At 32.1% G+C, this 12,856-nt stretch overlaps 1 protein-coding gene across 4 annotated transcripts in view; it reads right to left on the reverse strand.

Annotated features, from left to right (window-relative positions):
• LOC107440477 (I-kappaB kinase beta) overlaps window positions 1–12,856 on the reverse strand; it is a 50,226-nt gene that overhangs the window by 31,810 nt on the left and 5,560 nt on the right. Inside the window, exons 1-2 of one of the 4 annotated variants that reach the window (XM_071177859.1) lie at window positions 2,802–3,020; window positions 677–812 (exon numbers count right to left, since the gene is read on the reverse strand). The exons of 2 other annotated variants lie outside the window; for them this stretch is intronic. In XM_071177859.1, coding sequence (XP_071033960.1) covers window positions 677–775 — 99 coding nt within the window. In that variant the 5' untranslated portion in view covers window positions 776–812; window positions 2,802–3,020. Of the gene's footprint in view, window positions 1–676; window positions 813–2,585; window positions 3,021–12,856 lie in introns of those variants that run through there. One more of the 4 variants, XM_043047989.2, reaches the window with a different exon arrangement.

Here is a 12,856-nt window from a genome sequence, read left to right on the forward strand (position 1 = left end):
TGACAAGAAGCCTTTTTTAATTCAAGATACTTCGATTCTGGTACAAATTTCCAAAATTCAGTAATCGACGTCGACTTATATTTAAATTGTAGAGTTTGATCTTCTTGCATCTCTATTAATTCTAATTCTCGTAAAGCTTTCTGCATCATAATTATATTGGAAAAGGATCTCAGTAATTTAAAAGACATTTTGATACACATACGGAACGATAATAATTTTTTAAAATATAATAGCACAAAAATGAAAAGGGAACTCGGGCACATTTATCGAGAGCCAAAAATAATCCTTCAAAGAGCCGCATGTGGCTCGCGAGACGCAGGTTGGCTACCCCTGGTCTATAGCATTAAATAAATATAATTGAATTATTTGTAAACATTTAGGAAGCATAAATCAAAAATAATATTTTTATACCATTCTTGAAATATTTTAATAAAAATTTTACTTTGATGCAATCCCTGAGAAAGTTTCTGCAGGTGACATTGATGCTGCATGTTTATTACATAAAATTGTCAATATGCACCTATTTTGTAGGTTTGTTAAACACAATTTGAGAAGACAATAAATTAAATTTATTATTAAAAAAAAAAAGAGAAAAAATTACGAATTTAAAATTAATAATACATAAATATATATACTAAAAACTATAATAAAAGCATAAAATTTAAAGTAAGCCTACCTTATTTCGCCATAGCACCACATATCCAAATCCTCCAGTTCCCAAAACATTTTCCCGCTTCCAACAACCCACTTCTTCTGCATATTGACTAGTGGCCATTTAGTTTCTTTGACAATTGCAAAATGTCACTTTTATACTGCAAACAAGAGTTACTTTTAAATATCAGAAAATATTTTTAGATGAAGAGAAAAATTAGTAAATAAAACAAAAGAGAAAATAAACTATTCTTAGTTCTAAAATATAACTTTAATGTTAAGAATCACTGTATTCTATGCTACTAGTTATGTTCTTTACTGTACAAGAAAAAACTGACAATAAAAGAATCAAGTATATTAGAAACCCTCCATTAACATGCTTTGCTTTAGTGAAAACTGAAACACACATACACAAAAAAGAAACAAACAAAACAGCGGAAAAAGTTATCAATTTTTAAAATATAAAGTAATGGGAAAAAAATTAAATTGACTTTCTTTAATAAAATTGAAAAAAGAAAAAAAAACAGCATTAAAAAACTCATGGTTCAGTACAAAGTGATCAAGTTTAAATCCTTCAAATTTTGCTTTCCCATGTGTCTTTCAGAACATATATTAACAAGTTTTAGAACTTAATAAACATGTACTAAAACAATTTATAATAACATATAGTAAAAAATAAGATATTCTTCATTAATGCTATTAAAATTTTCCCCCAAAAAAACTTTTTTCGAATAATAATTTTTCAAACATTAGGCAGAATATTTTGCCAAATATTCGGCAAAAGGGCCGAATATTCATTAAATCCCTAGTTGTCATTAAACATTCATCAATTTTGAATGAAATAACATGGCACAAAATGGACAAATTATGGTCTTGATTTTAAAATAAAGAACCTTCCTCTGTGTTTATACCACCGAAACTATAGTATGTCCAATTTTTCGTCTTAATTTATATTCATTTAAATGATAAATTACAAATGCAAAAATTTAAAACTTCACGATGTTCTCTGAGTGAGTTACAAACAGAAAAAATACAGTATAAGTCAATTATAAAGACAATGTTTTTCAATTATGTTATTTCATTACAAATTATTTCGTATAAATATGGGGAGAAGAGCTTGAAATATCTTTTAACGATAATCTTAATAAGGTAATAATTTTAAAAAAATTCTATCATTAAAATAAGTGATTATCGTAAGTTTCTGAGGAATATCCCCATGTCGATGTCTGTCTAAACCAATTACAATTGTCACAATGCTAAAAGGTATTTCAACTGTCAAAAATTCATTTAAAAAAAAAAAAAATTTAGTGGTTCGCCCGGAGTGGGCTTGAGGCTCCCTCCAAATTAGTCCCTTTCTTTTAAGGTTTTTATAGTTTCTCGTGAGCCACTGGCAAAAAGTTTACAAGCATTTAAGCACAGGTATACATACATAAAAATTTCTGATTCCAATGCCACAATGATGATAGCTTAAGTTAACATTTGAGAAGAATTTTGTCCTCACAAATGGAAAGGGTGAGTATTGGGTAAGCATAATGCCCAAATCTTGTAAACTTCCCAGCAGTAGCCTGCAGAAAGTTTAAAGAAAGAAACAAGAAAAATACAAAAGTGGATGAACCCTCTCTCTCTATATATATATTTTTTAAAAATTTCAATTTCAAAATCCATCTGGCACCTTGGCGATTGTAGTTAGCACGACAAATATGGAAATATTCTCAAATTCTGAGACAATGCACAAAGTGCCTTGATCTAAATTTATTTAATTAAAAAAAAAAAAAAACTGCTGATGTGTAAGATTAAGAGAGACAGGGCTTTTTAAAACTTATTGAAGGAAGTAAAAATATACACGGGTTAACAATCAAAAAGGAAAATAATATAGTTTTAAATATAATTCCACAAAACTTTAATTTTTAAAATTTTAAAAGTAATTTACTTACTAAAAAATTTGATAAGAAATGATTATCAAATGTAATCATGCGTCAAAGAATCAATTAAAGTTTTTAATATGATTTATTTTGCATAATTACGAAATTATCTCAAAATGAAACTTGTTGAAAACTTTCTTTCATAATAAATTGATAATCACAAACAAAACAATTTTAAAGAAGTTTACATTTATAACAAATTGCAACGTAAGTTTAAACCATTTTTACTTAATAATAATGGAAAAACAATAATATATAAATTGGTTTGAACAAATTCTTCCGCTATTTAACATCCGACGTCAAATACAAAATATCAACAATATGGGGTGCACAGTAAAAGGAAGAAATAAAGAGCAGCACTACATCTTTTCAACTTTTGAGTTTGATGCGTTTCTATAAATGCATTCGAAATATGCTTTATTTCGACTATTTACGAACGATTGCGACCTATGCAAAATGGGTTGTTTTTGGAATAATAGGATGCAATGCAAGCTATTGCTGCCATTAGCTTTGGGAAATTTTAAAACTTTATAGCTATCTTTAAGGGGTAGACGGAAAAAAAGGTACGGAAAAAAAGGTCACGGTAAAAAAGGATCCCTGGAAAAAAAGGTACGGAAAAAGGGTCCCTGGAAAAAAAGGTCCCGGTGAAAAAGGTACCTCCATAGGGAAAATCTGTAGGGATATTTCCCCTCTCGCTTTCTGGGCAGCATACTGATTTTTTATTTACTTATTAAAAAAGCAATCCTACTTTAATGAATGGTTTCTTTTTTTCTGGAAATTTCATATTTCCTAACTACGAAAAAAAAAATTAAAATATGTAAAAGACCAGATATTATAATACACATGTACAGTCGGCAAAAAAAAAAAGATATCACCCTGAATAACTTTCGTTCTAATGATCGGATTTTCACGAACTAAGTGTCAATCTTAATGGTTCCTGGGGGTGACCTCAAATATGCTAATTAATTAGTGCTAACTATTAATTAAGTTACGAAATCAGACACAAAAACGTACTTTCTCTGAATAAACATATATTTTTTTTTACATATTTGGAATCTAGACACTTGAATTAGGGGGGGTAGACAAAATTTTAAAACAATTGGGTCGTAAATTGGGTTGCAATAAAGGTTTATATATTTGGCGATAGTCCAGAAAACCGCCAAAAAAAGTCGCCTGCGCAAATAAATATTTTAAGATAACCCTTGACTGATTCAAAAGAGAAACGCTTAATTTTACTAGGTTGCTAGGCAACCAATTTCTGACTGTAAAAAAATTGAAATAATGTTTTGTGATTGCTCTGAGAGGTTTAATTAATAGTTAATAGAAAACACCTCGAAGTTTCTAGGCAATAGACAATTTTTAAGTTCATTTATGTCCAAAAAGCAAAAAAAATAAATAAATAAATAAAATAAAAAATTATTTTAATCTCTTTTGAAAAGAAAATTTGAATCGATTTATAAGTTTTCAGAATTTAAATACATGAACTTTTTATCTGATATTATTTAGATTATGCTATTTTTGCTATGTTTATTCGAGGATTTCATACTAAAATCAAATTAACATAACTTATAATAGCTATATACAAAATTTTAGGGATAATGATTTTTACAGCTTTAATCGAGTCTTCTAGGCATGAAAGTTTGAAGGAAAAAAAAGTGCATGAAAAATAAAATGTAGATTGTATAGTAATTCTAATGCACATTCACAAGGTTTTCTGTAATTTACGATTTCTTTTTTCTATAACTCAATGAATTGCTGAATGTTTAGTGGCATTTTAAAAACATTGAAATATGTTATGTTTAAGAATAAGATATAGAAATAATATGTTGCATATTGTATGATTCATTGTTTAAAAAATTGCTTCATTTTGCTAGATATTTACGTTACATGGTTTTCTTTGGATAAAGATGATTAGCAAATAGCATCCACATGTTTCGATACATTCTGAAACTTACGTTCGCAAATTCACCATAAAATGTCGCACAGCATATTCTTCAATTACGATAAGCTACATTTACCACCAAATACTGCTACTATGATTATTTTTGTTATATATATATCAGATATATATATATATATCTGATATCTATATAACAAAAATAATCATAGTAGCAGTATTTGGTGGTAAATGTAGCTTATCGTAATTGAAGAATATGCTGTGCGACATTTTATGGTGAATTTGCGAACGTAAGTTTCAGAATGTATCGAAACATGTGGATGCTATTTGCTAATCATCTTTATCCAAAGAAAACCATGTAACGTAAATATCTAGCAAAATGAAGCAATTTTTTAAACAATGAATCATACAATATGCAACATATTATTTCAATATCTTATTCTTAAACATAACATATTTCAATGTTTTTAAAATGCCACTAAACATTCAGCAATTCATTGAGTTATAGAAAAAAGAAATCGTAAATTACAGAAAACCTTGTGAATGTGCATTAGAATTACTATACAATCTACATTTTATTTTTCATGCACTTTTTTTTCCTTCAAACTTTCATGCCTAGAAGACTCGATTAAAGCTGTAAAAATCATTATCCCTAAAATTTTGTATATAGCTATTATAAGTTATGTTAATTTGATTTTAGTATGAAATCCTCGAATAAACATAGCAAAAATAGCATAATCTAAATAATATCAGATAAAAAGTTCATGTATTTAAATTCTGAAAACTTATAAATCGATTCAAATTTTCTTTTCAAAAGAGATTAAAATAATTTTTTATTTTATTTATTTATTTATTTTTTTTGCTTTTTGGACATAAATGAACTTAAAAATTGTCTATTGCCTAGAAACTTCGAGGTGTTTTCTATTAACTATTAATTAAACCTCTCAGAGCAATCACAAAACATTATTTCAATTTTTTTACAGTCAGAAATTGGTTGCCTAGCAACCTAGTAAAATTAAGCGTTTCTCTTTTGAATCAGTCAAGGGTTATCTTAAAATATTTATTTGCGCAGGCGACTTTTTTTGGCGGTTTTCTGGACTATCGCCAAATATATAAACCTTTATTGCAACCCAATTTACGACCCAATTGTTTTAAAATTTTGTCTACCCCCCCTAATTCAAGTGTCTAGATTCCAAATATGTAAAAAAAAATATATGTTTATTCAGAGAAAGTACGTTTTTGTGTCTGATTTCGTAACTTAATTAATAGTTAGCACTAATTAATTAGCATATTTGAGGTCACCCCCCGGAACCATTAGGATTGACACTTAGTTCGTGAAATTCCGATCATTAGAACGAAAGTTATTCAGGGTGATATCTTTTTTTTTTTGCGGACTGTACATTAAATGACTAATATATATTTAAGTATTTAAATAACATTCGATTCAATAAGAAACAATGTTATTTTTAAAAAACCAGCTGACTTAAATCATGATTAAATCAATGAAATCCTGCTAAAAATATTCAATAAGGTTTGCTTTTGATTAGTTTCCAGCATTTTGATTCTAATTTGTTCTTAAATATAGTTCATTGAATTAATGTTAATTGTGAATGTAAATAAATGTGAAAAAAAATTCATTATAATTATAATACTACGTTGTCGTTAAATAACCTTTTACGTTTTAATTAGTAAATTAATTACTAAAGATGTAAAATAATTAAAATGATAGCTGTTACTGTAAAGATAAATTTCTATTAGAAGCGTTACATTAATTTTACTCCTTAGAAAATAAATGAACAATTTTATTGAACATTTTCATATTTAATTAACTTTTTAAGAATAAATGCATAAATAAGAAACCAAAGTTGGATAAAAAGCACTTTAAAAACGCGTGACACGAAAAAAAAAAAAAAAAAAAAAGCATGCACGGAACAGCAAAAAGCGTTTCAATCTAATCTTCTCATTTCAAATATTTTCCCTACACAGGTACCTTTTTTACTGGGACCTTTTTTTCCGGCGACCTTTTCTTCCGGGGACCTTTTTTCCCGGTACCTTTTTTTCCAGGTACCTTTTTTTCCGGGACCTTTCTTTCCGTACCTTTTTTTCCTGGGATCCTTTAAGGTAGGTCAGGCAAACACCCCCGAGGAGCCGGTCAGGTTGCCGAGTGGTTAGCGCTCCTGACTGCGAAGCCAATGGCTACGGGCTCGAATCCCGCTCTGGGCATGGATGTTTCTCTCTCTTGTGTTGTCCTCTGTTGTGTGTGATGTGTGAATGTGGCCCACCCTATAAACGGGTTTGTGGCAGTGTGACTTGGGTAATGTTGCTCCCCTCCGTGACTTTGGTTCACAGGTGCCCACTGGGTAACGTGAAATGAATAACAATTCCGGCATCCTCTAAGGCGAAGAATAATGTTCAGTGCCTGCCATTTGAGAAAAAAAAAACATCCCCGAGGATGATCCGAAGACATGCCATCACAATTTTGATCCTCTGCGGAGGGAATGAATGGCTCCTCCGCTTTGGTAGCCCGACAACCTGCGCACGAAGTCGAGCACTTTACGGTAGAACAGTTTAGCGAAGATCGATACCGCGCACCCTCGGTCCCTACGTAGGATGATCAAAGTTGTCTCCCATCCGCTTACTGACCGCAGCCAGTGATGCTTGACTTCGGTGTTCTACTGGGAGCCCTGTCTTTACGATCAGTCCACTGCGAGACCTATCTTTAAGGTAGAATTTACAAGCGGTGCAATAATCTCTGTCACACGGCTTTGGAACAAATTGTAACCTAGCTCAATATGTTTGATGTTATGACCTAGTCACGGAGGCAGTACTGCAGTTCATAATTAAAATAAGTTGAAGTTTTAAGACAATTTCAATCAAGATTTTTTGGTTCGGTTTTCAAGCGTAATTCAATTTGTACGGTTAAAATTCAGAGAATTTAATCACTAAATTATCATTGTGCGCATTACAAAAAATTAATATACAGATAAAAGCCTTTTCAAGTGCTTTTTTATAATCAATTGCAATTAAAATAAATGAAGAAAAAAATTTATAAAATAATTATTCATAATAATTTTCTTTTTTTTAATTTGTTGTAGTTGTAGTTTCATTTACGTCGCACTAGAGCTGCACAATGGGCTATTGGCGACGGTCTGGGAAGCATCCCTGAGGATGATCCGAAGACATGCCATCACAATTTTGATCCTCTGCAGGGGGATGGCACCCCCGCTTCGGTAGCCCAACGTCCGGGGCGCGAAGTCGATCACGTAGCACAGTTTAACGAGGACCAATACCGCACACCCTCGGTCCCTACGTAGACTGATCCAAGTGAGTCACCCACCCGCACACTGACCGCAGCCAGTGATGCTTGCCTTCGGTGATCTTCTGGGAACCGTGTCTTAACGATCAGTCCATTACGGGACTATTCATAATAAAGCGATAAAAACATTAAACATGTTATTTTTTATAACCTTTTCATTGTTTCTAAAGTTCAGGATTGGTATGTTCTTTTTAAAAATAAAAAAAATAAGCTTTCTCTATATTATTCGAGTTTTCATTTTAAAGAAAACCATAAATACCGAATTTCAATCCTGAATCAACACGGTGAAAATATATTGATTTGATTTCGAGGTATTAATTTGATTTTTATAAACTTGGAAACGACAAAAATTGTAAGGAAACAATATGAAATCTTTTATATGAGAAGTTTCATTGTCTTCAAGATTTATTTTCAGTTCAGGTTTTCAACAGATTGTTTAACACAACATTGATATTTACTACTAAGTTATAAATTTAAACATATTTAAAAGTGTTTTTCTTCTTTTTTGAATTTAATAGTGTCGGCAAATATGTTGATCAATATAAAAGCAAAATATACGCCTCTATCGTACAGAGTGTACATACATAGAGGCCTATGTATATGCTAAGAACACACACAAAAAGCAAAATAGATTGATAAAACGATTGAATCCCTGCAGTACAAATTAATTCATCCATGGCTTTATATAAGGCTTTATGTGTAAGGAGAGAACACAAGAAATATTCAGAAATTTGTACAGTGAAAAAAGATACGAAATAGATTCTCAATTCTGTAATGAAAATAGCAGTTTGGATCTTCTTATCACATAGCACGGGACACTGATCTTCAGGCTGCTTAATGAGAATCGAGCTTTTAAGTTATTTTCGGAGTTTTTCATAATGTGCACAATGGAAATAATTTTGAGGCCCCTAAGTCGGTAATGATTTTGCGGCGCGACCTCTTGTTTCCTTGTACTAAAATAATGAATGGCGTAAACTTTGAATATCATAGGGTAATATAAAAGCAAAATATAGACATTTGTGTATTCGCAGAGAACATAACAAATTTTCTGAATGTTTTTTTCATTGAGTGACGATGTTTTCTTTATGAAAGGGAATATCGAGAGAAATAAATTAAAAAATATTTTTAAAACAACGATTCTGAAAAAAAAAAAAAAAAGAAACGACAGCAGGGCTCGAAAAAACTCAGAAATTTTACCCGTCCCCGAGGGCGGCTTGCCCAACAATGTACCCGTCCTCCTCTGAAACTAACCCGTAGCTTCTAAATAAATAAAAACATAATTTTCTTTTTATTTATTACAAACATTTATATGAATTGCATAATGAATTAGTAGTTAATAGGATTACATTATACAGTAATAAAAGAAATACTAGGTTACTAATAGTAGCCTAGTATTTTTTTCATGATAATTATAATTTATTTTTAAAATTATATCAGTAATTTAAATGACAAAGTTCAAGTTATCTGGAATGTCAATTTATCCGAGGATACTAAGTTTTTTAAATAAATCAAATATGACGTTTGCCAGTTCCACAATCAAGCCAATGATTTACAAAGGTTTCTGCACAGAAATCTGAATGAGGTTTTCCATTTAGGTAGATGTTCATAGTTGCGTTTAACGCTTCTTGTTTAAGACCAGTACGTATTGTGTGTTTTCTTTTTTGTAAGTTCATTGCTGAAAAGCCCCTTGTAAGATAACAAAAATTGAAAATGTATCGCGAAGACGGGAAAATGGCCCTCCGCGCGGACGTCGGATTCGAGAAATTTGTAGTCCGCGGGGAATTAGTGACCGCCGAGGACGGGCGGACGGGCTATTTTTCGAGCCCTGTCGACAGACCTTACCGGGTTTCGAGCTCGCGCTATTGGGATCAGCTCAGCAGTTTGGAGACTCATGCCAGACAGCGGGACCATGATATGATTGCCAGGCTAATTAACGAAAATCAAGCTTCTAGGTCCATTTTCTCGGTTTTGTACTGGATGCAAATGAAACCATATTGTGTATCATTGCACGGTCCTGACTTCTATAATTTTAAGGGAGTATCATTTTATTTTGTTAAATTAATATATCTGACCAAGTTTCAAAAAGTGTAGTTAAATAAAGAGAAGATATAGGCCATTATGAATAATAACAACGTGTGCTAAATTCCTTTATTACAAAGGGAATACTGCTATTACAATTGGCTCCTTCGCACCGGTCTATAATGAAATAATAACTACAGTGAAATAATAAAGGAGACAAAGTTTGTAAATTATATGTTAATATAAAAGCAAAATGTATCACTTTGTGAGCATACAGGGAATTTTTCTTAGTTACCCGACGTTTTTTTCTTCTTTTTTTAATGGAGGGGAATATATAAAGCGATTATTTAGAATATTTTATAACAATAACTATAGTGTAAAGAAAAGAAAATTTTTTAAATTCTGTATTAAAATAAAATATTATTTGCTAATAATTAGTCCTTCTATTTTCATTTGATAAGTCAGTTATCCGTGGGATTCGAACTCTCGCTTTAAGGATTAGAAGATTGATGTTTCAAACCAATCCAAGGGATTGTGGTCATCTGGTTAAGTGACTGAAGCAATAAAAAATCAATGGAAATAAAATAAAAATATGACCACCGAAGCCGATGTCTTCAGGGGGTACCGGCTTCGGTAGCCATAAAACAAAACCTTTTCTACTGAGAGAGAAGACGTCGGCTTCGGTGGTCATATTTTTATTTTATTTCCATTGATTTTTTATTGCTTCAATTATTCTTTCTTTTGAAAATTCTGCTGCTTTTAATCGCGTTTCTTTCAAAGATAGCTTTGCTAATTTAGAATTTAATATTTTGTATTCTTTTTCTAACTAGTTGAGAGACGTGATTCAAGATTCGATTCAATTTCGTGGTTTTGCATAGTGCGCAGAATGGAACTATATTATGCCTTAAATAGACAGCCTTTAATTCGTCCTTGATAGGGCGACTTAGTTTGATAGTTGAGTACGTTAGAATAATATATTTGACCAAGTTGGTTTTTAAAAAAAAAATAACATTATTATTATGCGGTACCGGTAAAAAATTTAATATGAATATTTTTCGTGCTAGTTATCAAAATATGTCTTCGCATATTTCATAGGAATTAATTGCTTAAAATTATTATAGAAATTTCGAACAATTTTTAACAACTGAAGTTAGCATGTTGCATTTATTGATTATGATTTCTCCGGGGAGGGGGGGGGAGNGATAATTTTGTATTATTACTATCTTGTCGAAAATTTCAAGACTTGATTGAGAGCCGCAATGGCTCAGGGGATAGAGCGTTCGCCAATGAGGTGAGCCGGGTTCGAATCCCGCAGATTGCTGGTTGATACGAATTCCGCATCCGGCTTGCATCGACCACAGTGCTGACGTAAAATATCCTTAGTGGTAGACGGATCATGGGTTAGAGTCCCCTTGCCGTCGGGCTAACTGTGGGAGGTTTTCGTGTTTTACCTCTCCATGTAACGGAAAAGCGGATTAGCTCCATCAGAAAGATCTCCATTGAGGCAAATTTCTCCCACTGTTTAATCCAGGAATTCCCTTGTTTTCTGCATTGGGCTCAAAATTACAAGGCTACGGAGTAGAACATTAGTAGTCGTAAACTCAAAAATAGGATCGGCTGTATAACGCCGATTATAAAATAAAATAAAATATCTCAAACGAAAGTTATGGAACAAGATTTATAGCAACAAAAACTATCTTAGACATTGGTTTGGAACAGGGCTCGAAAAACCGCCCGTCCGCCCGTCCTCGGCGGTCAAAAATTCTCCGCGGACAACGAATTTCTCGAATCCGACGTCCGCGCGGACGGCCATTTGCCCTTTAATGTTCGTGATACATTTTCAATTTTTGTTATAAAAGTTTAGCGCTTCACTTCTAAAATGATCCTCTAATCTAGAAATCCCGTTAATTCTTTCGTCTGGCCAAATGCGCATGCTCACGTAATGCGCATGGTAAGCAAAAGAAAAGCTGCTCTGTGCATGCGCATTTGGACTTCTAACGAAGGAATTAACTATTCCTTTGATCACATACCGCCCAGCTCGTGACGTCACTGTTATAAAAAATACATTACGTACTGGTCCTAAACAAGAAGCGTTGAACGCAATTATGAACATCTACCTAAATGGAAAACCCCTTTCGGATTTCTGTGCAGAAACCTATGTAAATCATTGGCTTGATTGTAGAACTGGCAAACGTCCCATTTGATTCATTCAAAAAAACGCAGTACCCTCGGATAAATCGACATTCCAGATAACTTGACCTTTGTCATTTAAATTATTTCATAAAAGAAATACTAGGTTACTATTAGTAACCTAGTATATCTTTTATTACTGTATAATGTAATCCTAGTATTTGTAATCCTAGTAACTACTAATTCATTGTGCAATTATATAAATATTTGCAATAAATAAGAGAAAATTATGTTTTTATTTATTTAGAAGCGACGGATTAGTTTCAAAGGAGGACGGACGGGTACATTGTTGGACAAGCAGTCCTCGGGGACGGGTAAAATTTCTGAGTTTTTTTGAGCCCTGGTTTGGAACAAGTTTATTTTTTTTTAAATTCACAATTTAGCAATTTTTTTATAGGTTTGTTCGAATATTATTCTAGTTTTTATTTCTCCTTTTCTCAGTTAATGGAGAAAGGAAATATGCCTTAGAGAGCGTCATTTAATCTTTTCTGTTGCTACAACGACTTTTCGGTATTAATTTAGTTTACTTCAATGAAAAGTAATTTAATCTTTTTAAGTCGTTGTTCAATAGTGTCATTTCATACATAGATTACTAAGCCTAACGAAAAAATTTTCGATAGTTATTCGAACGAGGGAAGAAAGTGAAAGAATTAATAATTAGGTGAATCAGAAAATCGGTTTGCAAATTTATAATGAATGGTACATACAGTGGCGTAGCTACCTAGGGGCTAGGCGGGGCAGTGCCCCGGGGCCCTCAAGCTCAGGGGGCCCTCGAATCCTTACCAGAAATCTCGATCGAACTGAAGTTTTGAAAATTTCTCCCATTTTCAAAGTAAATATGACAGGTTGCAACCCCACTTT

Source organism: Parasteatoda tepidariorum, chromosome 2, assembly GCF_043381705.1.
Source record: "Parasteatoda tepidariorum isolate YZ-2023 chromosome 2, CAS_Ptep_4.0, whole genome shotgun sequence".
In the NCBI taxonomy this organism is placed as follows: Eukaryota; Metazoa; Arthropoda; class Arachnida; order Araneae; family Theridiidae; genus Parasteatoda; species Parasteatoda tepidariorum.